General features: G+C 53.8%; 1 protein-coding gene across 5 annotated transcripts; it reads left to right on the forward strand.

Annotated features, from left to right (window-relative positions):
* Positions 1-5,126: 5,126 nt before the first annotated feature.
* TIE1 (tyrosine kinase with immunoglobulin like and EGF like domains 1) lies at positions 5,127-23,875 on the forward strand. 5 transcript variants are annotated; one of them, XM_085298190.1, is made up of 24 exons: positions 5,127-5,870; positions 6,537-6,824; positions 11,556-11,666; positions 11,798-11,953; positions 12,229-12,360; positions 12,725-12,865; positions 13,455-13,583; positions 14,045-14,190; positions 14,463-14,607; positions 14,917-15,075; positions 15,589-15,726; positions 15,909-16,199; positions 17,786-18,076; positions 18,814-19,127; positions 19,228-19,438; positions 20,248-20,358; positions 20,484-20,674; positions 21,169-21,282; positions 21,554-21,624; positions 21,951-21,991; positions 22,229-22,325; positions 22,652-22,751; positions 22,886-23,016; positions 23,100-23,875. In XM_085298190.1, exons 1-24 carry the CDS (start codon positions 5,825-5,827, stop codon positions 23,107-23,109), a joined length of 3,564 nt encoding a protein of 1,187 aa, XP_085154316.1. In that variant the 5' UTR covers positions 5,127-5,824; the 3' UTR covers positions 23,110-23,875. The 5 variants fall into 5 exon arrangements, with proteins under 5 accessions (XP_085154316.1, XP_085154319.1, XP_085154317.1 ...); XM_085298193.1 differs by having other exon boundaries at positions 18,814-19,007; XM_085298191.1 differs by lacking the exon at positions 22,886-23,016.
* Positions 23,876-24,694: the final 819 nt, after the last annotated feature.

A 24,694-nucleotide genomic window follows, 5' to 3' on the forward strand; every position in this document is an offset into this window, starting at 1 on the left:
GAAGGCGGCGGCGCCGGTTACACATTAACCGCCTCGGCGGCCCGGCCCTGGGGCGGCGCGCGCCGGACGCCCGCGGCCCCGAGGCTCGGCCGAAGGAGCAGGGCCTGAGGCCGCAGTCAAGTGACTGATAGAGAAATTAGAGTTTCACTGTGTTTCAGGCCRAAAGGTGCGTGTTAAAAAATGCAGCAAGCTGGCAGGTGCCTGCACGCGGCCATGGCCCCGGGGAGCTGGCTTGCTGGCATGGATGAGTCACTAATAAAAGCGTTTTCTCTCGGAGCAGCTTCCGGGGCTCCCATGGTGATCCTGGGGGACTGGGCACCCCCAGCCCAGAGCCTCCACAAACCAGGCAACTGTCCCACGGAGTCGGTGAGATTCAGAGACATTATTTCAAGGGAAGGTCTTGGCTCCAGGAGCTGCCATTGCTGGCACACGGCTTGGCTGGATGTGCTCCCATGGCCGGGCTCACTGGGGGCGGAGGAGAGGGGAAGAGCCGAAGGACACCGGAGCTGGCCGGGTCCCACATGTCCGGCGCGAGGTGGGAAGGCAGGGCCAGCGCTGAACGATGCCAGGGCCGGTCTCACACCATCAGGACACCAGCAAGAGCCTCCTGGCACCCCAGAGCCCTCCGGAGAGGCAGGAGTACTGGATACGCACGCARCAGCCTCGGGCGCTGCGGTGCCCCCCCGGGCACCCAAGGGTGCTGGCAGCGCCCTGCTCCCGGATTGCCGCAGTGCTGCTCCTGCCCAGCAGCGGCAGGAAGCCGCCTGCTAACAACAAATCCTYGTTTCTGCAGTTTCCAGCCCGGCGGCCGGGGCAGGGAGGCCCCACTTCCCCCCGGCTGCCAAGGGGCTCCTCCGCAGCCGCAGGTCTCCACCCTTTCCTTGGGAAAAGTGTTTCCCAGYTCGTCCTCGCTCCTGCAAACGTGCGACGAACGCGGACACAGGCACCCTGCCCGCTCCTGCCGCTGCTGGCCTTATCCACCCTGTTCCCGAAATGCTCTGCCAAGGCAGCCGGGCAGGCCGGCGACGCCGGGCCCGCGGAGCGGACGCCTGCCCACGATGTGCTGGCAAGCGGCCGACTCTTCTCGGGTGCTCCGAGCCCGGCGGCACCATGTTGCAGGGCCCTCCCTGGCCTGTGTCCCAGAGACCTGCACAAGCCTAAAGCAGCGGGAGCAATTGCWCTTAATCATCATCATCAGCCTCCCTGAGGGCGTGTTTCCGTATATATCTGTGGACCTGGTTCCTGTTGTACGAGAATGGCACCATGAACATAAAACTGAACAAATAGCCAGAGAAGCAAGACTAGAAAGTGTTGCTGAGGCATCCTGTAGGTGACTTAGCAGGGTGTTTGCATTTCCTGTCAGGAAATGTGTCGGGGCATTATGGTTTCTGGCATGTGGTACCTTGGATGTGTAAATGACACTGAAAAGGAGTATTTTTGTCACTAATGCTTTTAATTCATCATGATTCAGGAAAAAAAAAAGAAAGTTTTGTTCTGTTAATTCCACAGAAAAAGCATTCAAGTGTGAGATTTGTGCTATGGGTTGGATAAACGGAGCTTTCCATATTGGTTGCGAGGAGAATGAGTGTGGTGGGCTGCTTCAGCTGAGCATAGCTAACCCAGGCTCACTGGTTTCTTTTCCAGAGGAATATCAGGTTAAATTAGAGCCGTGGGATCCTGACTGAGTCTCCCCCTGGACCCCAAGAGAAGTTTCCTACCCCTCGAGGGATTTGCACAAATAGAAACCTCTTATCTAGGTGTTTCTAGAAAAAAAGCAACAGGACAAATCAGGCTATGTCTGATCCCTTGATGTATCCCTTAGATTTTCTGGACCTGGTATGGACAACTGATGGCTAAATGTATCCAATTCCCTAAAAGATCAAAGCAATGCCCTCATTCCATTTCCTGCAGTAAATGACATCCATGCTTTGCTCTTTGGATGAGCATACTGCATGGCCCACGTTTTCAAAGCCTTTCCATAACGCTTGTTTGTGCTATGTAGATAATCCCTTCATCAAAGTGATTTTTTGTGTTGGACAAGACTTTACAATACACATCATAAATTATTGTTTTATTAGTACTGCTGCATAGTCAAGTGATTGCAGAATGTGAGCTTACTCTCTCATTATTTATCTAGCTGCAGTATGTGTAAGTACAAGATAGCGCAATGGTAATTATAGTACCAAGTATGAGTGACCTCTACAGTCAGTGAACAATGGGATGGGGGAAAGAAGCCATTTATTTATGTATTCATGTATCTATCCACCTTCCTGCAGCTGTACTGAATGTATGGATGAGTCCCTGACCCAAAGAACTTGCAAATGTCTTTCGGATTTCACAGGCAAACAACGACGTGGCAGTTCACAGGAATGCGGAGGGACAGGAGAATGCAGTTTATAAGAGGAGCAGGTTTCATTTGCCTAGCCTATGCGTGTCCATCTCACTGATATCCTCACTTCCGGAAACGTACTGATTATTTAAATCATAGTTGAGCCTCAAGTGCTCTGTGGGTCCCCAAATATGGAGCCTTTTGCCTACATATGCCCACCCAAGTAATTCCACCAGAAAAGCAACATTATTAGTCTTCCAGACAAATGTGGGCAGCTACAATCCAGTGTCCATCCTTTTTGGAGTCTCTCCATCTCTTCTATCTTGGGCTGGCTGCAGTGTTTGTGTTCATGGGAGGGTGTGGGAGCAGCCTGCATCAGGGTGAGGAGTCGGCAATGGTGTGGCAGAATCTCTGTCTGCTCTAATCACTCTACACTCTTCAGGGGCACTGTACGTCCCCGGAGTGCACTGTAAATAGTCGGAAACAATGAATGGATTTCCCTTTCCTGTCCATGTGTTCTTTAGATTTTTGACCGGATACTGCATGGGCTCTGGACACACCAAAACATAAGGCTCGTTCCCCAGCAGTCCTGGTTTTCACATGGGAACACTTCAGGGCACTGTTTGTGAAACAGTATGAAGTTTAGTAGGTGAAGATTATGGCGATTTCCTCAGGAATGCTTTAATATGTCAGGTTAATTCCAGGCACACAAAGCCCTCTTTGAGGTCACCCTTGTCTCACTGGAAAGCCCAGTACAATTTGGGAAGGCATGTGTRTCCACATGGCAGCACAGCAGGCCTGCAAGCCTTGTTGAGCAGCAGCCACGTGTGTGCTTGCGYGTGGCGGGCTATACATGGTGTGCAACGAGCCGGGGCCCACGTTGTGGCAGAGCATGCCACATGCACTAGGATGCTGCCTGTGGGCCTTGGAGGTTCCTGAGTATAGCCCAAGGACAGAGCATTTGTGAAACAGGAAAGGGAGAGACGGGCTGGAAAGAAGTCAAGGAAAGCTGGGCTTTTTGCTGCTTTTAGCTTCCTCCCAGACATGTTTACTGCGATGCAGAGGGTTTTGTTCTCCATGGGCAGCTCCCCCACTCTTGTTCAGGCTTTGTCTCATGTTGCGAATACTCTAGCTCTTGCTCAGAGAGCAAGAGACAGCTGCCTCGCAGATGGCCTCTGCAGATGATAGAGCAGCTTTGGGATCTCTTCCCTGTGTTATTCCAGACACCACTTCTGGGCATGATTTGGCTGATGCCTCCATCAAGGGGAAGCCATTGTTGCAATGGGGTGTGTGCCCCTGTGCAGTCTCCCACAGGTGTGGACCCAGCCCAGGACAAGTCCAAAGCTGGGTAATTGCTTGCTCCTGGTGTGCACTGCTGCCCCTACCCATTCCCCACGCTTCTCTCCAGGAGGCCAAGGTCCTAAACRTTCTTGGGGACATAGATGGAGGTGTGTGTCCCATGTGCAATGTGCCTTTCCCTGCTGGTCAGTCTGGATGCTTAAGTTGCTCAGGTGCCCCCAAGAGATCCCTTGAAAGTAGGCTCGGAGGGAGAGAATGCTGCAAGGAGCCCATCACCCAGATTTCTCCAAAATAGCTATTGAACAGACCTCAGCAGGATCTTTCTTCACTCCTTGTAGATCCTGACAGAGCTGCAAGGGTGAGGTGTACTACCCTGAACCTGTGAGCTGGCCTCTCTTCTACCCTTCCTACCAGCAGTGTTCCCGAGCTGCGTAGCAAGGTGGGATCTCGCAGGGGTTGGTGGAGTTCTGTGTATCTGCCATATATATTGTGCTGTCAAAATCTGATATGGTGAGCCCTCTGTGCAGTCACATGGAAATGTAGGAGAAGGTGGCAAGGGAAGGACATGGATGGGAGAAGTGTTAGGAGTTTCTTGTACCACTTGGTAACATTTCTACTACCAATGGGACGTGACAGAGAGGGGTTGTCCCTTCACCGTTTAAGGTAGCAATCAGGAATGAGTTAGGACCTAAAGCAAATTTTAAGCCTCTCAGAGAAGCTCCAAGCAGACTCAGAACTGCCCTTGTGAGAGTGTGCTCATCACTGCTGGCCTCTTCCCTGTGCTGCAGGGACTGGGGGACAGTGTCATCCTCTTGTTACGGGCCCAGCCCTGATAAAGCTTTCTTTCTTCAGGGCTTGTGAACAGAAAACTTTCACTGATTCCAGCTGAGTTTGAGCACTGAGAACTGCAGTCCAGGACATTAGTCTACAGACATGCAAAGAGTCTCTGGATAGAGCTGTAGCCTGGATGCTCTGAGCCTTCATGGTTAAGCCTGCCTCTGTACCAGCTCTGAATTGCCATGCCAGTCAATGTGCTTTATGAGCTGCTCACAGACGGCCTCTGCAATCTTGCTGCTGTGAGGAGTCTTTTCCCGATCTTTAGGCACTTGTAGCTCATCTCTGGACCTTTTTTCCATTTCCTCAGGCTCTGAATCATTCTAAATCAGTGCTGCAGTGTCACAGTGCCAGTGCTGGTTTCTGTAGGCTCTGGGCCCCTTCTTGTATTATCCAGGTGGATTCGTGTCTTGGTAGCCTGGCTCATAGCGGGAGGAGGCCAAGGCTTCAGGGGCTTCCTGGATGGGCAGTGTTAGGAAACAGGTAAGGACTGAGCATCTCTGCCTGCCACTCTCCGGGGAATGGGCTCTGTGAGGCAGCTCCCGCCGCACGGCGAGGCACTCCTGTCTCCGGGAGTCAGGGCCATGTCAGAACAATGGGTGGAGAGCAGGAAACGCTGCATGGGAAACAGGATTTCATTCCACCGCCGCCAGTCGCGGCCCCTTGGCCTCCTTCCTTTCCCTTGCCGAGCCTTGCTCAAGAGAGCTCTTCCCACAGCCATCGGTCCCCCCGGTTCCCCAGCGCTTCTCTCGTACCAGCAGTCCCGACAGGCGTCAGAAGTGTGCTGAGGGCCCGAGAATGCTGCCGTGCAAATGGGGTCCAGCGTGAGATCTCCTTGCGGGTGAGGAAGGGGGCTGAGACGCCTCCCTGCYAGGCTGGAGGAGTCAGCATGGCTCTAGGTGCCTTGAATATGCAGCTGTGATTCCTTTGGGAAGGGAGTGCCTGCTCACCGACAGATCAACAGCTGGGGAACAGGCCTCAGTGGCTTCTTCACCACAGAGTCCTGCTTGTGCTGCTCTCTTCCCATCACCGCCTGGGCCGCCTGTGCCGATCCCTGGGGCTGGCTGAGATCCTGGCAGAAGCTGAACAGGGCACTGAGCACAGCACTGTCCTCAGGCAGGGAATGGGGAGCCTCTTCCTCACTGTGCCTGCAATATGAACACCAGAACAGCGTCCCGGCTCCTCCAGAGCTTGGGCAGCAGTGAGAAGGCAAGATGGGAGCTGCGGACAGAAAGCAAGGGTCCTGAACCACCCCTCACGGGAAGTGGATAGGGAGCAGCAGCCCTCTGGTTCCTTCTCTTGCTTCTGGGGTATGTCTGGGATTCTCTGACCCGTGCCAGATTCAGGACACATTTCAAGGACATGGGACTCCAGGTTTATCTTCTATTTCTCCTCCCATCGCTGACAGGTAAATTCTTCTCCCTCTTCCCTTCTGCTCCTGGGGAATCAGTCCCTTCCTCAAGAAGGCTTTATGGGACTAGAGAATAGAGGGCACTCAGCAGTGCTAGGGGTTGGGATGGAGCAGGGTTTGCCCTCTTCAGGGCTGCCTGTGTGTAGGGATGGGCTGGGAGGAAGGAAGCATGCYTTTGTGAAAGGGAATTTGGATATCTTCTCAGAGCCTGACAGTGAGGGGATCAAACCTCAGGGCTTAGATACCCTCTCCCACCCGCCTCTCCCCTGCCACAGGGCTAACTGCATGACCAGCTCACAGGAGGAAAGGCCAGTGGGAAGAGGAGTCCCAGGACCTCCTATSCTGCTTGGGCTGCATGCTGGGCGCATGAGGGTGCCCCTGGGGCATTAAGGTGGGAGTTCCCCCAAAACAGAGTAGAAATCCCCACCCTGCTGTCCAAATGGTCTCTGTATTGACCTGGTAAGAGAGAATGAGGCTCTGTCTCAGCACAGCTCCTGAGCTGTGCAGCGGGCAAAAAGGCCTGGGAAGAAGGGGTTTACCTCTGGTTTGTAGGGTCTGTCAAGGTGACTGATGCTGGTGCAGGGCTGGGATGGCCGATGCTCTTGTCTGGCCTGCAAGGACCAGGCTGCAGCTTGTGACACATCCTTGTGCTCCCCACCCTAGGGGCCATCCTGGACATCACCCTAATTGCCAATGTGCAGAGCCTGTCCCACTCTGACTTCTTCCTCTCCTGTGTCATGGGTGAACGTGATGTGAGTTACCTGCAGATCGAGAGGGACAACAAGATTGTGATGACACACCCCAAGACAGGCTTCCAGAACTACCGCAACCGCAGCAATTATGTCCAGGCCAGGGGCTTCTCCATGCCCGACCTGGTGGGGATCCTCTACTGCTTGGGACGCACACCAACAGAGCAGGCTCAGGTGGTCTATGTGCACAACAGCCATAATGGTGAGTGGGCTGGGGGCTGCTAGGGTGCTGGCATGTCCTCCTGGGAGCTCCTTCACATGCAAGCTAGAAACCGCTTTTGAGCAGTTACAGGCTTCTTCCTCCTCGCCTCTGAACTTTGCAGTCCTCGTGCAACTGAGGGAGGTGCTGGGGTGGGGGGGGGAGTGATGACTCACTCTTCGAAGCCAGATTTGGAGTCTGCTGGCTCTAGAAGGCCAACAGTCCTTTGCTCAGTGAGTAATCATCACCTTGCCACAGCACTTAAGCAGGACATGATGTGATTGACAACTAGTGGGGCTTGTATCGCTCAAGTCTCACTCAAGTGCCAGGCATGAGCAGTATGCATTTTTCTCCCAAAGATATGAGATGACTGTGATTTTCCATTGAGGAATATGGCTGAACTCCAGCAGTGTTTCATGTCTTGCAGCAAAGTTGTGGGGCATCTGCCTCAAGGAGGTTTGCAGGGAAGGGCAACAGTCATATTGTAGGCAGCTAGCTGGTGAGATGGGAATTATGCCCAAGATCAGGCCAAGGTCCAAGTAACAGGAAGCCAGATGGCTCTGGAGGAGAGTGTCTCTGGTAGCAAGGTTTGGAAATCATTAACCAGGAGGAGATTAGCCCATCACAGAGTAGCACGTCCAGCCTCGTGCCGGGAGGACCACAAAGGGGCTGACTCTGCCCAGCACCATGCCTGTGAACAGGAATGTCGCAGTAGCAGCTGCCAAGGAGCCTGCATGGTCACAGGGAAGAAAAGCCACTGTGAGGACTCTCACCTGCATATTTGTGATCGTAACTGGTTCTTTGAAGTGGGTATAAGGAACAAGCTGTACTGGGGCTCCCAGAGAGCATGAGGGTGGACAAAGCAGTTTCTTGTGCGGAGATACATCCCCCTTTCAGTCTCCTCGGGAGTAAGGCTGTGCCCTCCAGATCAGAACATGTGCTTTGGCGAGCTCAGGCTGCCAGGCTCCTTGCAGCCGTGGGACTCTGTGGCCTCCTGCAATGGCAAGAGGCAYTGCCGAGGCCTTGCAGGCAGTTAAGGGTAATGGTGAGTGCTGGGCTCTTGCCTTCATGCTTCATCTCCTATTTCATGCCTTGTAAGCCTAAAGGGCAGCCCTGGGCTAGGCTACAGGAGGGGTAATGTCCAGGTTGAACATTGTCCGACACTACTCCTGTAACCTCCCCTTTTCAGGTGCTAGAGACTGCAAAACTTTGACTGTGAGGACTGAAATTTTCTGTATTAGGTAATTGCCTTAGGATGCTTTCTGAATCCTTTTCAGAAAGTCTCCGTTGAAACAGTCCACCTTTTGYTGAAAATGATGTGGGGGGACTACACATTCCCTTCCTATGGTAAAACATAGTTTACTATAATGTTTTGAGCACCTCTAATATCTCCAAGCTGTGGAACAAAGATTGCGATAAGGAACAGGCCTCTGGGGTCCAAGTAGCCTCCAAAGAGCAGTGACTGGAACTGTGTCCTTGGCCAGAAGTTTGACCTGAAAATGGCAGCAGTCATATCGGAAACAGAGACGACTAGTCTGGACAAACAGAGCGCCAAAGAGGCGCCAGCAGAGGACAAACAGAGTCAGGGGGATACACCAGACACAAAAGCATATAGGAAAGACTGAGTCCACTGTGAAGTTCAAAGAACAGTACTGTATGTTAAAGAGGGACTGAAGTCAAATCGGGTTTAGAAACTAACCRTATCAGTGAGTGACAGAGGATGCCTTTCTGCAGGATTTCCCTGTCTTGGCAGGACAACACAGGCAGAGTACTGTGGTGTAGCCATCCGTTGGCCACAAGGGTCCAGGGGGCCAGGAGCATGACGGGGGCTAGGAGCATGATGGGGGCTTCATGCCCCTGTACGTCCCAAATGAAAGTCACGGAGGGAGACGAGAACTTTGGGACTGCAGAGATGGAGCTGCTCTGCGCTGGCCCCTGGATCACCCAAGGGACCTGGTTCATAATTCTGYGACCCACGAGCTGCATGCTGATACCCTCTCTTATGTGCCTGGGTTCAAAACCCCTGCAGGAGTAACAARAGCCAAAAAAGCTGCCATTGGTCTGTTTAATTTAGAGAAGGAGAAGTAACTAAAAATGAGGAAGACTGTTCAAAGGAAAAGGTAACTAAAAAAGTTAGGTGTTTGCAGAAGGAATAAGGGCCATGTAAAGAACCCATCTTGGAGATTCAAGTGCATGTCACCTCTCATAAAAAGGCTAAGAAAGCACAAAGGTACATGTGAATCACTAAGCAGCGGGTAGGGAAAATTGCTAGAAGCAAGCTGATATTTCCAAAAGGTTGTGTGCAAATAAAAATAAAAAAAAAAGAGAGAAAATAGGAAGGATCCTAAACTTTAGGAAGGTTTAATGCAAAACAGACCAAAAAGAATGTAAGGGGCAATTTAGGAAAGGGTTAAAATTGATAATACATTGTTTTTCAAAATCTCAGAGATGGAAAATCTCTCAGACAGGCCACTGTAGAAAAATGAAATTATTATTATTATTATTATTTGCATCTATGTACAACATAGAGAAATGTGGGAGATTTCCCACAATAAAACCTAACTTTATAGGGGAGCTTGTCAGAAAGCTTATCTCAAAGTGTTGATAGAAGAGGACATGACTGCAAAGTTGCTAGCATGATGCCAGCTTTTTTAAAAAGGTTTTAAAAGGTAGAGAATTACAGACCTGTAAACATAAATCTCAGACAGACAACCAGTAGAAACTGTAATACAGAGCAGAATTAGTAGGCACCTGACACCCTGAGAAAGAACCATCAGATGCTTTGTAAAGGCAGGTAATGCCCTGTGGCTGAATTTCTTTGAAAGAATCAGTAGTGAGGATAATGTGGGAGATCTGGTTGATGCTGCATGCTCATGTTCCCAGAAAACATTAAGAAAATTTCCTTTGAAAGGCTCTTTGAAAGAAATTAAGCAACCACAGGGTGACAGGGGAGGTCTTTACATGGATTAGTAACTGACTAAAAGAAAGGAAACAATAATAGAAGTTAATTTRCAGTTTTTGCCACGCAGAGAAGACATCACTAGAGTCGCACACTGTCTCTGCAGGGATCTGTGCTACTGGATGCATTCATAAATGACTGAAAAAGTGACCATGCTTTCTGATGTTACTATGCTAATTAGGGAGAGAAAGAGGAGGGGTGAATTCTGTGAAGAACTGCAGAAAGCGAGTGGCAGGTGATAAAGTGGCAGATGAAACTCGAGGGAGGTAAACGGAAAGCAATGYGCTTGGGAACCCCCTGCTTCACCTGGAAGGTGCTGGGCTCTCACTCTCACGGGTCAGACCCCAGGGCTGCAATAGCAGTTTCTGTAGGTGTGAGGTGAATGCTCAGCAGAAAATCCTGACTCTYAGAAAGGCTGTGTAAGAGCTAAGAAAGGTTCAGAGTGATGACTAAAGATGTGGGACAGCATCAGAATGAGGATCTATTAGGCAGACAGAAGCAACTCAAGTTGGGAAAGAGATGGCTGTAGAGGGATATGATAGAAATCTATGAGATCCTGAGTGTCTGGAARTGGATGCCAAGCAATCACTTATTCTCTCCCACTACCAATAAATGAAAGCRGTAATTGCCAGCTGCAAAAGGAAGGAGAGGAGGTGGCTCCTCATGCAGCTGGTATTTAACCTCAGGAATGCCAAGCTGCAGGTAGGACAGGCTAAATTTGTATGCATTTTAAGTGGAACTGCAACATCAATGGAAGAAAAACCTCAGCTGGGGCATATTAAATAGAAAGTTAATACCTGACTCAGGAAGTTTCCAAGTGAAAATTGCTGAAGCCTGGGAGGCTCTTCTGGGGAATTACTGGGACACGCTCAACCTGTTAGGCTTTTCCACAGGCCTCTGCTGTGTGTCCCATTTGCTCCTCGCTGCCGGCCAGTGCTGGAGACACCACGTGGAACTGGATATGCCTTTGGTCTGACTCAGCATGGCCGGTTTCGACGTGTGCAATCTGGTGCATTGGGAGGCTGCGATTGCCAGAACCCAAACGTGCCCTTTTTTGTGTCTGTCCTGGCACACCCAGGGCCTGGTTCCTCTCTCCTTGATATATTTATAGCCTGATTTATGCTCAAAGCAGGGCTCTGGCTGACTCACTGTACAGCTATGAGAGCTCATTGCTGCTGCATACCTGAATGCCTGGGAAATTCGGAAACGACAGCTATGGCAGTGCTGTGGCTGAATGCTCCAGTAGAGGCAGGGGCAGCCACTGGCCGATAAGGTAGTGCACAGGTCCTCTGCTCATGGCCCCTTGTCTGCCTGCACTGCTGCCTTCACCGGCTCCGTAGACSCAGCCTGGGGTGATGATCTGCTGAGAAACGTCGCCTGCCCTCTGCTTCCACCCTCAGTGAAGACAGGGCAAATCCACGTGTTGCAGGGAAAGCTGTTTATCGTTCCAAAACTTGTAGTGCTTGGAATCTTTTCTSATGATGTTTCTTGGCATGATAAATACCTGCCATGGACAGCAGTTAATGGGTGTTTGGTTAGGCRGCTGCCACGTTAACCAGGCACTCGCATGTCATGGGGCTTGTTGAGGTGATGAGCCACAGTGCTGTGTGAGAGCACCGGGTGCCCCCAGCCTGAGCAAAGCTGCAGGTGCCCGTGTGGCGGGTGCCACGTGGCGTCAAGCTGGGTGTCTGGTCGGCTGGTGTAGAGGGGGCTAGTGCTGCCCTTGGCTGTGTGTTTGACCACCCCACCCCTCAGCATGCTCTCCCTTCTTGTAGCCCACCTATTCCCTGTGAAGGCCACGCAGTCAGTGAACATTGCTGAGCCAGCCACCTTCTCCGCCAGAGTCCTCAAGAAGAAGGAGACGGACGTTATGTGGAAAAGAAACGGCAAGTGACTTGGGGACCCCCTCCGGGGAGATGGTGGGCTGCAGCAATGTGGGCCACACTGGCCACAGGGCCAGCCCTAAGGCTTGCTCCCATGCTGCAGCGGCCGCCACAGCCCCTCTGCCTCCTTGCAGGTACCTACTACCAGACCACAGACCGGGGTGAGGTGCGGGGCAATCTCTTCACGCTGACGCTCCCCAATGTAAGTGTGAGCGAGAACGGTGTCTACAGCGCCACGTTTATGGGGGACAGCCCGCTGTGGAGCGCCTTCTACAGACTGATCGTCAGAGGTGAGAGGGGTTGGAGGTGGTGAGGGACAGCCATACTTCTCCACTGCCCCTCGGGCCAGGGCTGTGATGGGGTGTAGTGGGCTGCTGCTCCCCGGAGGAGAACAGGAAGCACTGGGCTGCAGGTCTTGGCATGCTCCTGGGTCTTGGCAGCAGAAGYAGGTGCAGGTATGGGCGATGGAGGAGCCTGTGGACCTGACCGGAGTAACAGAGAAGCTGAGGAGTTAGGGGCAGCAAACTGGGGGTCAGTGGGTTTGACATCCCTGCTCTCTCTGCAGCATGTGCCGCAAAGAAATGGGGACCCTCCTGCGAGAAGGACTGTCCTGACTGTCTGAATGGAGGTGTCTGCCATGACCATGTCGGCGAATGCATCTGCCCTCCCGGTTTCATGGGCACTCGCTGTGAGAGAGGTAGGGTGTCCAGCTGCCTCCTCTCCACAGGGGCCCAGCAGTAGGAGCAGTGCCCAGCGCATATGTGGGGTCCTCTGCCAAGCCCCTGCACTCAGGCTAGAAACTCCACACACCTCCTCAGCCCTGATGCCCCTGTTTCTGGAGCAGGGAGGGGGCCATCCCCCTTCTCTGCATGACAAGACTACACAGGGGCAATGAGTTTGTGTGGGGGCCACTTGCAGGCTTGGGACCATTTTGTGGAGCCCTGAGATGCTGAGCTGGTGGCATATCCCTGCACAAGCAGGGCCAAGGAGGAGGATGAGTATATTTGGGAAGGAAGCCCAGCAAAGAGCTGGTGATGGCAAAAAACATTCTTGTTTTTCAGCTTGTCAGGAAGGCCAGTTTGGCCGTAACTGCCAGGAGACATGCCAGAGAGCCCAGGGCTGCAGGGGGCTCAGCTTCTGCCTTCCAGACCCCTACGGCTGCTCCTGTGCTTCTGGGTGGAGTGGCTCCCGCTGCAACCAAGGTACTGGAACATAGGCTATCCAGCTGCCGACCCCTGCCYGATGGAGACAGCCATCCAGCTGGCTGGTCCAGCACAAGATAAGCTCACCCTTTCTGTCTGCAGAAGAGCAGGGCTTCCCCCAGGACCTGGCTCTGTTCTCCAGCAACAGCAGCACCCATACAAATTGCTCACACTCTTGCCCACTGTTACATCAAGCTAGTTTTATCACCACTTGCCAGATCTCTCCCTACCCTATGTCTCACTCTGCCCTGCAATTGAGCTGAAGAGCGGTCCCCATCATGCAGGACAGACACCTRTGTCCCATACTCACCCCTCTTTCTYGCCCTGGGTGCTGCCTATAGCACCCAACTGACAGCTCTGGAGACAAAGTTTCTCTCTGGTTACAGGAGAGACCATGTCACTCGCTCTGTAGCTGCTCTCCCCATTGCCTGCCAACCACCAGGCTCTCCTGGCTCAGCAGTCCTGGTGCATGTACCAACAGCCCGTGGTCTCTGTCTCCTGGCAGGCTGGACAGCAGGTCCTGCTCTGCACCAGCTGTGACCCTGCACTGCTGCTGGGGGGGTAACTGCGAGTTCTCCTCTTCCCTCAGCCTGTCCTCCAGGATACTATGGCCCAGACTGTGCCCTGGCGTGTGCCTGCCGAAACGGAGGCAGCTGTAACCGCTTCAGTGGCTGCTTGTGCCCGTCAGGTTGGCACGGACGGTACTGTGAGAAGTCAGGTGAGGTTGCTGCAGGCCTAGCCTGGCACAAGAGCTACAGCGGGTGCCTGTCCCTTGCTCTCAGGATGGAGCTCCAGCTCCTTCCTTGCTGTTAACCCTGTGGGCAGCTGGCTGCTAAACTTGACAGCCAAATCAGTAACCAACATCACCCTAGGCATACCTGCAGAAATAGTACCCAGCCCCATGGAAAMAACAGTGCTATAATCTGGTCTGGCCCTTCCAAATTAGCTGCGTTCTTGCATTGCTCAGCCTGAAACATGGCTGGCGATCTGGGCCCTGCACTGCTGCAGTTAGACCTCAGCACCCAGCCTGGACCCCAGGGYACGAGGGCTGTGGGCTCCAGGGCACCTGGATCTGTGGCCATGTCTGAGGCATGGGACTAGCTCTTTGGGAAAGATCTGAGCCTCTCATATRCCTGGGAAGGGGCAGAGTCTGCTCTAATGCTGTTTTCTCTATGCCAGACCGGTTCCCCCAGATCATCAGACTGGCCTCAGAGCTGGAGTTCAACCTAGGCTCAGAGCCTGTAATCAGCTGCGTGGCTACTGGGAACCCACTGCCTGCCAGTGACAGYGTGGAGATGCGCAAGGCTGACGGCACCATGCTCAAGGTACCATCTGCTCAATGGGCACGCTTCAAACTGCCCCTACCCTGCCCTGTTACCCCCACACTCACCCAGCAAGCTGGCCTCTTCACCCCGCCAGAAATCATGGGCAATGGGCCTCATCCCACATTGCAGCCTCCCCTAAAAGCACCCTTCTTCCTTCTGATCTTGGCTGCTCTCAGGCCTGATGAGTTAAAATCTGCAGCATTGGCATGGAGAGTAGGGCACAAGCTCTCACTGGGCATGCTGTGGGCTAACAGCACCCTCTGTGCCCGCAGCTGATCAAAGCCATCATTGAGCCAGGGCAGATCACATGCGAGTTCCAGGTGCTGAGCTTGACGAAGGCTGATGCAGGGCTCTGGGAGTGCAGAGTCTCCACAACTGGCGGGCAAGACAGCCGGAAAGTCAAAGTCAACATCAGAGGTGAGGGAAGGCCAGCAGCCTGAGTGGGACGACATGGCTGGGGGGTGGCTGATGGCATGGTGAGGCATGCCARTCTGCATGCAGCCAGGGGAAAGGCTCCAGCTGCCTTACCTTTGGGCTGGACACTGGTGGGCAGTGGCAGCATCATGTATCATGGTGCCAGCAGACAGGTTTGGGTGCTGCTAAAAGACTTCAAGGGTTTCCCTTTCCCTGACAAAGCTGGAGGGAGCCAAGACATAGTGGATAGTCCCATGCTCTGCACCTCTTTGCTCCCAGTCCCACTGTCTGTGTTCCCTCCTTTGCCCCCAGTGCCACCCACACCCCTSACCCCACCCCGGCTGCTGGCCAAGCAGAGCCGGCAACTCGTGGTGTCACCCGTGGATTGCTTCTCTGGTGATGGACCCATCGTCTCCATCAAGCTGCTCTACAAGCCCAAGGACGACACCTCAGTGTGGTCATCCATTGTGGGTATGTGTCCCAGGGGCTGAGGGGGCACAGAGAGGGCCTAGGCGGGAGGRAATGGCTGTCCCAGCTTGCAGGGCCCAGGAGTGCTGCAGAAGCTGATGTCTGGATCCCTTTTGTATCAGCTGTTTTAGGCGAGGTAGATCAGAAAAAGCCCTACATATCTCTGCAGATTGCTCCCAGAAACTKGTTATCCTGAAATAGCAGGTAGAGCCAGCAGGCACTGATGCTGCTTGGAGGCCAGCTGGGCTTATCGCTGGGCTGCCTGCACAGAGATCCCCTACCAGACCATGCTCACCTGGGCTCCTAAAGCCCTGCAGCAGCATTACATACTTGTGTGGGATCCCAGCAGAGTCAGTGTGGGGTCTCAGTTGTTCCAGCTTGCTGTCATGGGCAGAGGTCTCCATTCTGCTCACAAGGAGCCCCTGGGTCTGTCAGGGGTGATACTGAGGAGGACACCCATGACAGGGCAGAGTGTGGGTTGGAGGTGTTGCTTTGACACATCCTCTTGGCCAACAGTCGACAACAGCGAGAACATCACCCTCATGAACCTCCGGCCAGTGACTGCCTATGTCGTCAAGGTGCAGCTGACCCGRCCTGGGGATGGTGGGGAGGGCAGCAAGGGGCCCGAAGCTGTCATGGTGACTGAATGCRTAGGTAAGCATCCCACTTCCCTAAACCTAACTGTAACCTTCATCTGAACTTCCCTGCATCACCGGTGGGAGCACGGGCTACATATAGCCAGGGAAAGCAGTGTGTCAAAGGACTGAAAGCCTTCATGGCCTGCAAAGCACCAGGGGCTTACAGGCRATGAGTTTTTGCTGTGTTTTTATTCACAGAGCCCACAGTTAAGCCTGTAATTGAAGGTTGGTCCATAGAGGAGAAAAATACACTTCATGTCAACTGGAAATTGCCAAATAACCAYGAGCCAGCACACGGGTTCATCGTCCGTCTTTTTGACTCTGCAAGGAGGCTGGTCTGTGAGAAAAATATCACGTCCATATCTGTGCTGTCTGCCCGCATTGCGGATMTGGAGTTCAACACAGAGTACAGCCTGGAGGTGCTGGTGTACCACTGCACGAGCCTGGGCCCCCCATCCGACCTCTACAAGGTCATGATAAACAGCAAAGGTAAGCACCGCGGGACATGCGCATCCCCCAGCTCAGGCCKGGATGGTAGGGCTTAAGGCACAGTAAAACTTATCCCAAAGCACAGAGAGGTTCAGCAGAGCAGTCTTGTCCTCATATCCCACAAAGAAAGGGAAAGCCCTGAAAATATTCAACAGCTCCTGTATCTCATCTTTGATAGTGCATGAAGTGTTGCTTAGGGACAGATAAAGGTACACGGCAAAAGGAGTCCTCATTTCCTCACTATGCCTCGCAGCCTGCAGCACCAAGGAGCTTGGAAACATCTTAAGCTCTGCATTATCTTTAGGCTATCATGAGTGTTGCTCGCAAATAGACCTGTCCACCATGTCCTTGTCCAAACCCTGTTTGAACTATCTATAGTTCTGGGCTTTACAACATCCTGTAGCAACAAGTTCCTTGATATAATTACACATTGTGTAAAAAAGTATTTCCTTTCGCTTGTTTTAACCCTGATGCCTGATGGTCACTGGATGATCACTAGGGCTTGTACTGAAAGATATCTGTAGTCATTCTTTCCAGTGCAACAAACAAACAGTCAACCTGCATGGAGCTGGGAGATAGTGAGGAGGTGGAACACAGTCATTGTGGACTGAGGAAGAACAAATCATGTCCAATCAGTCTGACTTCCCTTTTTGACAGGGTAACTGGCCTGGTAGATAAGGGGGAAGCAGTATATAAGGCTTGTGACTTCAGTAAAACACGTCTTGTTCTAGTGTGTGTTAGGAGGACTGTTGCATATAAGGCTTGAAAGATGTAATTTTTTGTGTACTCTGTATCTGTAAAAGCTTTTTGTAATTCAGGGTGGGGGAGGTGGTTTAACAAGCATGTGGACAGATTGGAGAACTTTCAGAGGAGGCAGTGTGAACTATAAGATGCTTAGAAAACATTGTGTGAGGAAGGGCTGAAAAGAGAAAAATCTCATGAAAGCTATTAAATGCAAAGACATCTAGCATCCCTGGGGCTGGGAAAGTGTTTGGGGGTGCAGTCTTGGCCCACTGTTGCACAGTCACAAACCCATTCTGGCCACTGCTGGAGGCAAGATACTGGGGAGGTAGCACGACTCACATGGGTGCCCTCATATTTCCTGAAGAGTAGACACAGGGAAGGTAAGACTGAAAGGTGGTTTGAAAGCAATTATCCAGCCTATGCTGGGTTGTTAGAAAGAGGGCAATGATCTTTGCTCTGCATGGCAGCCAAGGGATGGACAAGAAGTCCTCTCAGTTTACAGCACAGTTGCTTCAGGAAGGAGCTGGTGGCTCTGCCCGCTCTGAGAGAGGTGAGCATTGCCTCTGGTACCTGGTTGCCATAAATTCAGCTCCTGCAGAGGTTCCTGAGAGCAGCTCGACAGCAGCGGTGGCCTGTCTGCCTCTTGCTGCCTTCACACAAACATRGACTAGGGGATCTCTGGAGGTACCTTTGAAGCTGATGTGTCTTTGGTTGCCATTACTGTCTGCAGTGAGTGGAGAGGTCTGGCTTTCCCTTCACTGCCCAGTCTGCCAAGCGCCGGGAGCCCAGAGCCCCCCAACTCCCGACCTGGGGGCTGACACTCTCTCCTCTCCTTGTCCCAGGCCCCTCCTCCCCACGGTCACTCTCCGCAGAGTCCCTGTCTGACACTGCAGTCAGGCTCTCCTGGCAGGTCCCTGAGTACCCCAATGGGGGCATCACCAAGTACATAGTGGAGCTGCAGCAGGTGGGGGGCACCAGTGAACCCCAGTGGATTGACACAGACAGCGGCGCAGAGACGACCAAGACCATCGGGGGCCTCAATGCCAGCACGAACTACCAGTTCCGTGTCCGGGCCAACTCCCACGTGCCAGGAGAGTGGAGCCAGCCTGTGAAAGCTAAGACCCTGGGGGATGGTGAGTGAGGTGTCCCAGCAGGGCACACACCTGGACAAGTTCTGGGCCTCCCTGCACCAATCCAGCTGCTTGGCTGGCACTCCCGCCTGTGTGATCCCAGCACCATCTGGGTCCCCCGGACACGACCGTGCCTGCTGCCTGCCTCTGTACAGACAGGGTAGCTAATGAGGCTCTTCTGGAGCTTGGGCTCAGTGCCTAAGCTGGCGGAGGGAGACCGGAGCACTCAAGGTAATCTCAAAGAGCTGCTCTGAAGCAACAGCCCACGCCTAAAACACTTGTGGGTCTCTTCAGAAATCCAGTTCTACCTAGCCCTGGGCAGGGCAAGGGGGACATGGTGACAGCACAGCACCCATGGAGTAACTATGCCTTGGCCAGAGGGTGACGCAGTGTGCAAAGGGCTAAAGGAGCAGTGCAGAGCTGGTACCAGGGAGGAGCTGATGGCTTGAAGAAAGCAGGGAGGAAGCAGAGCTTGGGCAGAATTCCAGAAACCAATGGGTCTGGCAGCAGGAGCCTGGCCAGTAACACCTTCACATCCATGCCACTCTGGGTGCATCTGTGGTTGGTGCCTATGTGGCTGCCTGGGAGCAGCACCCTGGGGTGCTGGGACAGGGCTACGGGATTTCTGAAGCCCAGCTTGGCAGCAACTGCTTGGCCTATCTCTGCAGCTCTATCTGCCAGGCCAGTTCAGCTGTGGGGATAAGCCATGGGCCAAGATCCTTGATCCTTTCTTTTGGCAGGAGCACTGAGTGCGCCACCCAGTCTGGGCAGCCAGAGCACCGAGCAGTCAGGAGTAGACCAACAGCTGCTCTTGGCCATCATCGGCTCTGTGTCCGTCACCTGCCTCACCATCCTCTTTGCTCTCCTTGCACTTTTCCTCATCAAGAAGAATTTTTTCCACCGGCGCCGCACCTTTACGTACCAGTCTGGTTCGGTGAGTGCCGCCTGCCCCACCAGGACCGTGTCCCCAGCTCCCCACGTCCCAGCCCGATCCAGGTCACGCTCTGTAGCCTCCAGTCCGGATGCAGCCAGGCCTCACTTCCATGCGGAGAGGGTGCGGAGCCCATCCTTGCCCATGACTCCTGCCCTGCTGGGCCTGCCGCAAGGGCAGAGGGTGCCTGGTGCCTCTAACCTCACCCACCCCTGTTTTCCAGGGGGAAGAGACCATCTTGCAGTTCAACTCAGGGACCCTGACCTTGACACGCCGGCCCAAGCCACAGCCTGAGCCCCTCAGCTACCCTATCTTGGAGTGGGAAGACATCAAGTTTGAAGATATGATTGGGGAAGGGAACTTCGGTCAGGTCATCAGGGCTATGATCAAAAAGGATGGCCTGAAAATGAACGCAGCCATCAAGATGCTGAAGGGTGAGTGTTCTGTCATGGCCAAGACTTGGTCTTAAGAATGACATCTGAGGTCTTGGCTGCCCTTCCTCACCCCAGCAGTCATCCAAAGAAAACACTAAGAAATAGCAAAAGTCCTGTCTGCACCAAACCAGGCTTCCAACCTCTGGTCCTGGGTCCAAATGAGAGTAGCTGAAACGGAGGGTATCAGTGTCAGTCCCTCCAAACCTTTCCTGTCTCTGTCCAGAAGCACTACTCACAGCTTGATAGAGCTGCAGTCCATATCCTTAGCCTCTAACATCCCTGAATGCCACCCACATGGTGCAGTCTGTAAGCTTGTGGTCCCCACTGAGACTCTGAGGAAGCACTGGCACAGTGCAAGCCTTTTGCTTCATATCACCATGCCAAACCTGAGGGTTAGCTGGGGTGATCGTCTAACCTGACAGCCTGTTACACTGTGAGGGGTGGCTGCCAGGGCTCCTGCTGCCAGGCCAGACTTTCCTAGGCACTGCCCTGCCGGCCTTCACACAGGAAGGGAAGTTGACTCACCAAGCCAGCCAAAAATACTCACTTTTTTTGTGGGGTGAATTTTTGGCCAGTTTAGCGTACTTCAGTCAGCTCAGAGGTAGGGTGTACAAGGCAGGGGAAGAAGCACGTGCAGGATGGGGTAGGGGAGAGGGAGCTTCCCTCCTTCTGCAAGCTCAGCCCCTCCCTATAAGACTACATCCTGAGCACCACTCTTGACTGAAGAGAACGCAAGACCTGGGCCATGGGAGAGCAACCAGAAGGCCCTTAATGTAGGACTGAAGAGTCTGTTCCTGCTTTGCTTCCAGAGTTTGCTTCRGAGAATGACCATCGGGACTTTGCGGGGGAGCTAGAGGTGCTATGCAAACTGGGCCATCACCCCAACATCATCAACTTGCTCGGTGCCTGTGAGAACAAGGGTGAGGGCTGCCTCCCTCTTTTGGCTGGGCTGGTGTGTCCGGCCTCACATTATCCCCTGCCCAGCTGAGCTTTCCTCTTTCCTTGACAGCATCCGATAACCTCTGCCTCCTCCTCCTCAATGCAGGTTACCTGTACATTGCTATTGAGTATGCCCCCTATGGAAACCTCCTTGACTTCCTCCGCAAAAGCAGAGTTCTGGAGACTGACCCCGCCTTTGCCAAAGAGCATGGGACTGCATCCACCCTCACCTCCCAGCAGCTCCTCCAGTTTGCTTCAGATGTGGCCAAGGGAATGCAGTACCTGAGTGAGAAGCAGGTATGTGCCCACCGCCCCCAGGCAAGAGTCTGCATTGCTCACAGCCCAGGGACAAAGCCTGGGGCTCCCTGTGAACATATGTGAGGACGTGGACATGCAAAGCCACATATTCTGCTCTCCTCTCTGCCAAACCCTCCAGAGCCCAGAGCATCCTTTCACCCTGGGCCTGGTGACTCCTACATGGAGCATAAAACCCCTGGGATCAGCAGGATGGAGAATTGACTCTTGGTCATTGGTCCTTTCTGTCTTGGTTTCAAGTCTCAGCTCTCAGCTCAGCTCCCCACTGCTTGCTCCCTACACAGTCAAGGGAGAGGACAAGGCTCCCTGGAGTTTCAGGAAGCTGACAAAGATTTGCTGGGAGCAGGAACAGATGCCTGGCAGATCCAGGGAGAGCAGAAACATCCCAAATAATTTTGTCCTTCCACATCTTTAGCGCACCGTGACTTTGGTGAGCTGATGTGGCTCACCAAAGGCTCACTTGTGGCCTCTTTCAGTTCATTCACAGAGACCTGGCAGCCAGAAATATCTTGGTGGGAGAAAATCTGGCCTCCAAGATTGCCGACTTCGGACTCTCCAGAGGGGAGGAGGTCTATGTGAAGAAGACAATGGTGAGGCAGGAATCTCCATGGGGCCTGCACAGGTCTGGTGGGCAGGATCTCTCCCTAGCAGTGAGAACACCCACCATACTGGGACTAGCAGCCTCGAGCTGGGGTTTAGTGAATGGTTCTTGGCTTAGCTTGTTCTTCACTCTTGTCCCACTTGAAGCTGAGCAGAGCCTTTGCTGCTGCTTGGACTTTGGAAGGGATCCCAGCACTGCTCAGTCTGCCCTCTATCTGCAGCGTATGCCCCCACCCTGATGATCACTCTCTGTTTCCACAGGGTCGCTTGCCAGTTCGCTGGATGGCCATTGAGTCCCTGAACTACAGTGTGTATACCACCAAAAGTGATGTGTAAGTCCCAAAGCCACCAACACATGGGTTAAGGGAACAGAAATGGCCACCTCCATCCCTCCCCGAGGCACTCCATGCCCCTAGGGCAGTTGGCGCAGTGCTGCTTTTGCACTAGGTGTTGGCAAGGGCGGAAGGTGATGCCAGTGCAGCCCTGCCAGCTCTGCCTCATGTCTGGCTGCCCACATGCTCCTGCCTGCCTTCTTGGCTGCAGCTCAGCCCTAGCCCTGTCCCAGTCCCACCACAAACCCCTCCAGCTTAATGCCCGTGCCCAGGAGTGGGACACAGCTAGCAGTTCTGTGTCATAGCTTGGTCTCTTTCCTTTTCAGATGGTCATTTGGTGTCCTGCTCTGGGAGATTGTCAGCTTGGGTAAGGCTCTTCTTAGTCCCCTATGCCCATTTGGGTCCCTGCAGATATGGCAGACCTCTTCTTCTGAAGCCTTGGAGGGTCTCCCTGGGAGCCCTGAGGAATGGTGGCTGGGGCCTGGGGCACTCCATGCTACTCAAGAACTGTTCCAGGGATGGGCAGGCAGCAGCAGTGGGGCTCTGCACTGGGAGATGAGGAAACTGTCCCTGTCATAGCTGCATCTATGTCTCTCACCCACAGGGGGGACACCATACTGTGGGATGACATGTGCCGAGCTCTACGAGAAGCTCCCTCAGGGTTACCGCATGGAGAAGCCGCGCAACTGTGATGATGAGGTGTAAGTGGGCRGAGAGCCCCAGCCCGGGTCAGGGTTCACTGGATGCACTGTCCTGAGAGCAGGGCTGTTGTGCTCAGCTGGGCCAGTCCCTCCAGGCTGTGGTTTGCACAACAGCAGTGTCCACCTGTGCTCCCCGCCACCTACGTGGGCTCTCACTGGCTGGTCTGCCTGTGCATCATTACCAGGAGAGGAGCTGGGATCCCATGTCCCAGCCACTCATCTCCACACTTTGCCTCTGCACCTGCTTTTTCCCTTCTCACATAAACAGCTTTGGTGCCCCCCCCCTCTGCTCCCCATGCTGACCTCACATGGGTCTCTGCCCCCAGGTATGAGCTGATGCGGCAGTGCTGGCGTGACCGYCCCTATGAGCGTCCACCCTTTGCCCAGATCTCCATGCAGCTCATCCGCATGCTGGAGGCCAGAAAGGTGGGTGTCYGTGGAGGCACGGCTTGGTGCAGGGTGCCTGCATCGCCCTGGGCTGGGCATGGGGTCTGTGCATGGAGGGCTTTGGGCACTGCTGACTCTCCAAGGAGTGCTAGAAATATTTCCACCTTGCAGAGGGACCAAAGGCTGGGGGACTCCCTGGACAGCCCCCTGCTTCTGGGGCATCCAACACCAATCCCTATCTGAAGCCCACCAAGTGGGAGCAGCTCTGCAGGCTCTCAGCCCTGCACCCCATGGTGCTGCACCTGTGAGTGTGCCTCTAGGTGCAGGATGGGGGATGGGAACAGGGACTCTGTTGCAGCCTGTTCCTGACTTGGGTTTCCCACACAGGCCTACGTGAACATGGCCCTGTTTGAGAACTTCACCTACGCAGGGATCGATGCCACCGCAGAGGAGGCGTGAGACTGCACCCAGCACTGTGCCGCTGGCCACCCAGCTACACCAGCTTGTGGCCCTGCTGCAGAGGGACAACACTGGCCCCCCGGCCTGCTGGGATAATGCTGTGGGAACAAGGGGCTTCCTGCCCCCCTGGATCAGAGCCCCAAACACCAGTGACCCTTATTGAGAGTGCCCTTCCATGCAGCAGGACTGCACCATCCCCTCCCCAGCTGCCTCCGAAGGTGTGCTGGCCACGTTGCCATGCCACTGGCCTCTGACAGTGGTTCTGCACAGCTGGGGGATGTGCTAGAATATCCCCAAAGGACAAGAYCCTGGCTGCACACCCTGCATGGTGTTTGCAGCAGAGTCACGGCAGGAGAAGGGCTCTCCTAGGAGCTGGCAGATGCTGCAACCCACACCTCTGGCAGTGTGTGGGACTTGGCCCATGCATGAGGACATAAATGCCCATCCTCTGGGRCGAGAGATGATAGAAGCAGAAACCTGGCAGCTCACTGCCCTGCAGGCTCTCTGTATGCCCAGGGTCGGACTCAGTGCCGGCTCCTGAGCACTGTCCTGGTGAGGCTGCAAACATTGCTGCCAGCATGGGATGAGGCAGCCCCGGGGTGCAAGAAAGGATGGTGCTAGCCATGCATGGCCTCCAGCTCTGCACCAGCCCTTCGGAGATTGCCAGTTCTGCTTTCTGTTCAATAAACGTAGTACAACAGACACTCAGGGTCAGGGGAAGTGGAGGTGGGTCGCTGGCTCTGTGTCACTGAAGGCCCTGTGGAAAGGAACCTGGGGCTCTGCCAGTCTGCTGTGGTGGTGATTCAGTGGGATCTTGTCAGGGGCAGGTTTAGCTCAGTTGGTTAGAGTGTGGTGCTGCTAATGCCAAGGTCGTGGGTTCAGTCCCCATACGGGCTACGCTGAGGGTTGGACTAGATGACTTCCAGAGGTCCCTTCCAACCTTACTGATTCTATATCTGGTGTCTGGGTCCTCCAATCGGCAGGGATTTCCCAGCGCCTCCAGACAAGCTCCAGGTTTCATTTCACAGTGGGAAAGGTTTTTCTTAATATGAGACTGGGGTCTCCTGCAATTTAAGACTGTGACTTGTCTTGTCCCCCAAGGATATGGAAAACAAATTATTTCCTTCCTTTGTGCAGCAGCCTTTCACGTTTGAAAACTGTTACTGCAGCTTCCCCTCAGCTGGCCCCTCTTTATGGGGAACAACCCCAGTTCCTCTAGCCTTTCCCTGCAGCATAGGTTGTGTCTCTGAGCATTGTTATGGCTCTCCCCTGGACTCTTCCCACTTGGGGCCAGCTGATGCCCACCCAGTGCTGAGTCAAGCAAGTAAGGTCATTTCATGCATCTTCCTAGGTGACAGTCCTGTTTGAACACTGCTCTCTAAAGTAAGTCTTTTTGGCAACAACACATTTCTCCCAAGTTAACCTGGGATCTGCTATGATGCTAGATGCCTCTCTCGGGAGCTCCTGCCTAGGCAGGCAGTCCTCATCCTGCACTTGTGCAGTTTGTTATACTGGTAGCAGCT

Source organism: Rhea americana, unplaced genomic scaffold (genome assembly GCF_003343005.1).
Source record: "Rhea americana isolate MKP2758 unplaced genomic scaffold, rheAme1 scaffold_136, whole genome shotgun sequence".
NCBI classification, from domain to species: domain Eukaryota; kingdom Metazoa; phylum Chordata; class Aves; order Rheiformes; family Rheidae; genus Rhea; species Rhea americana.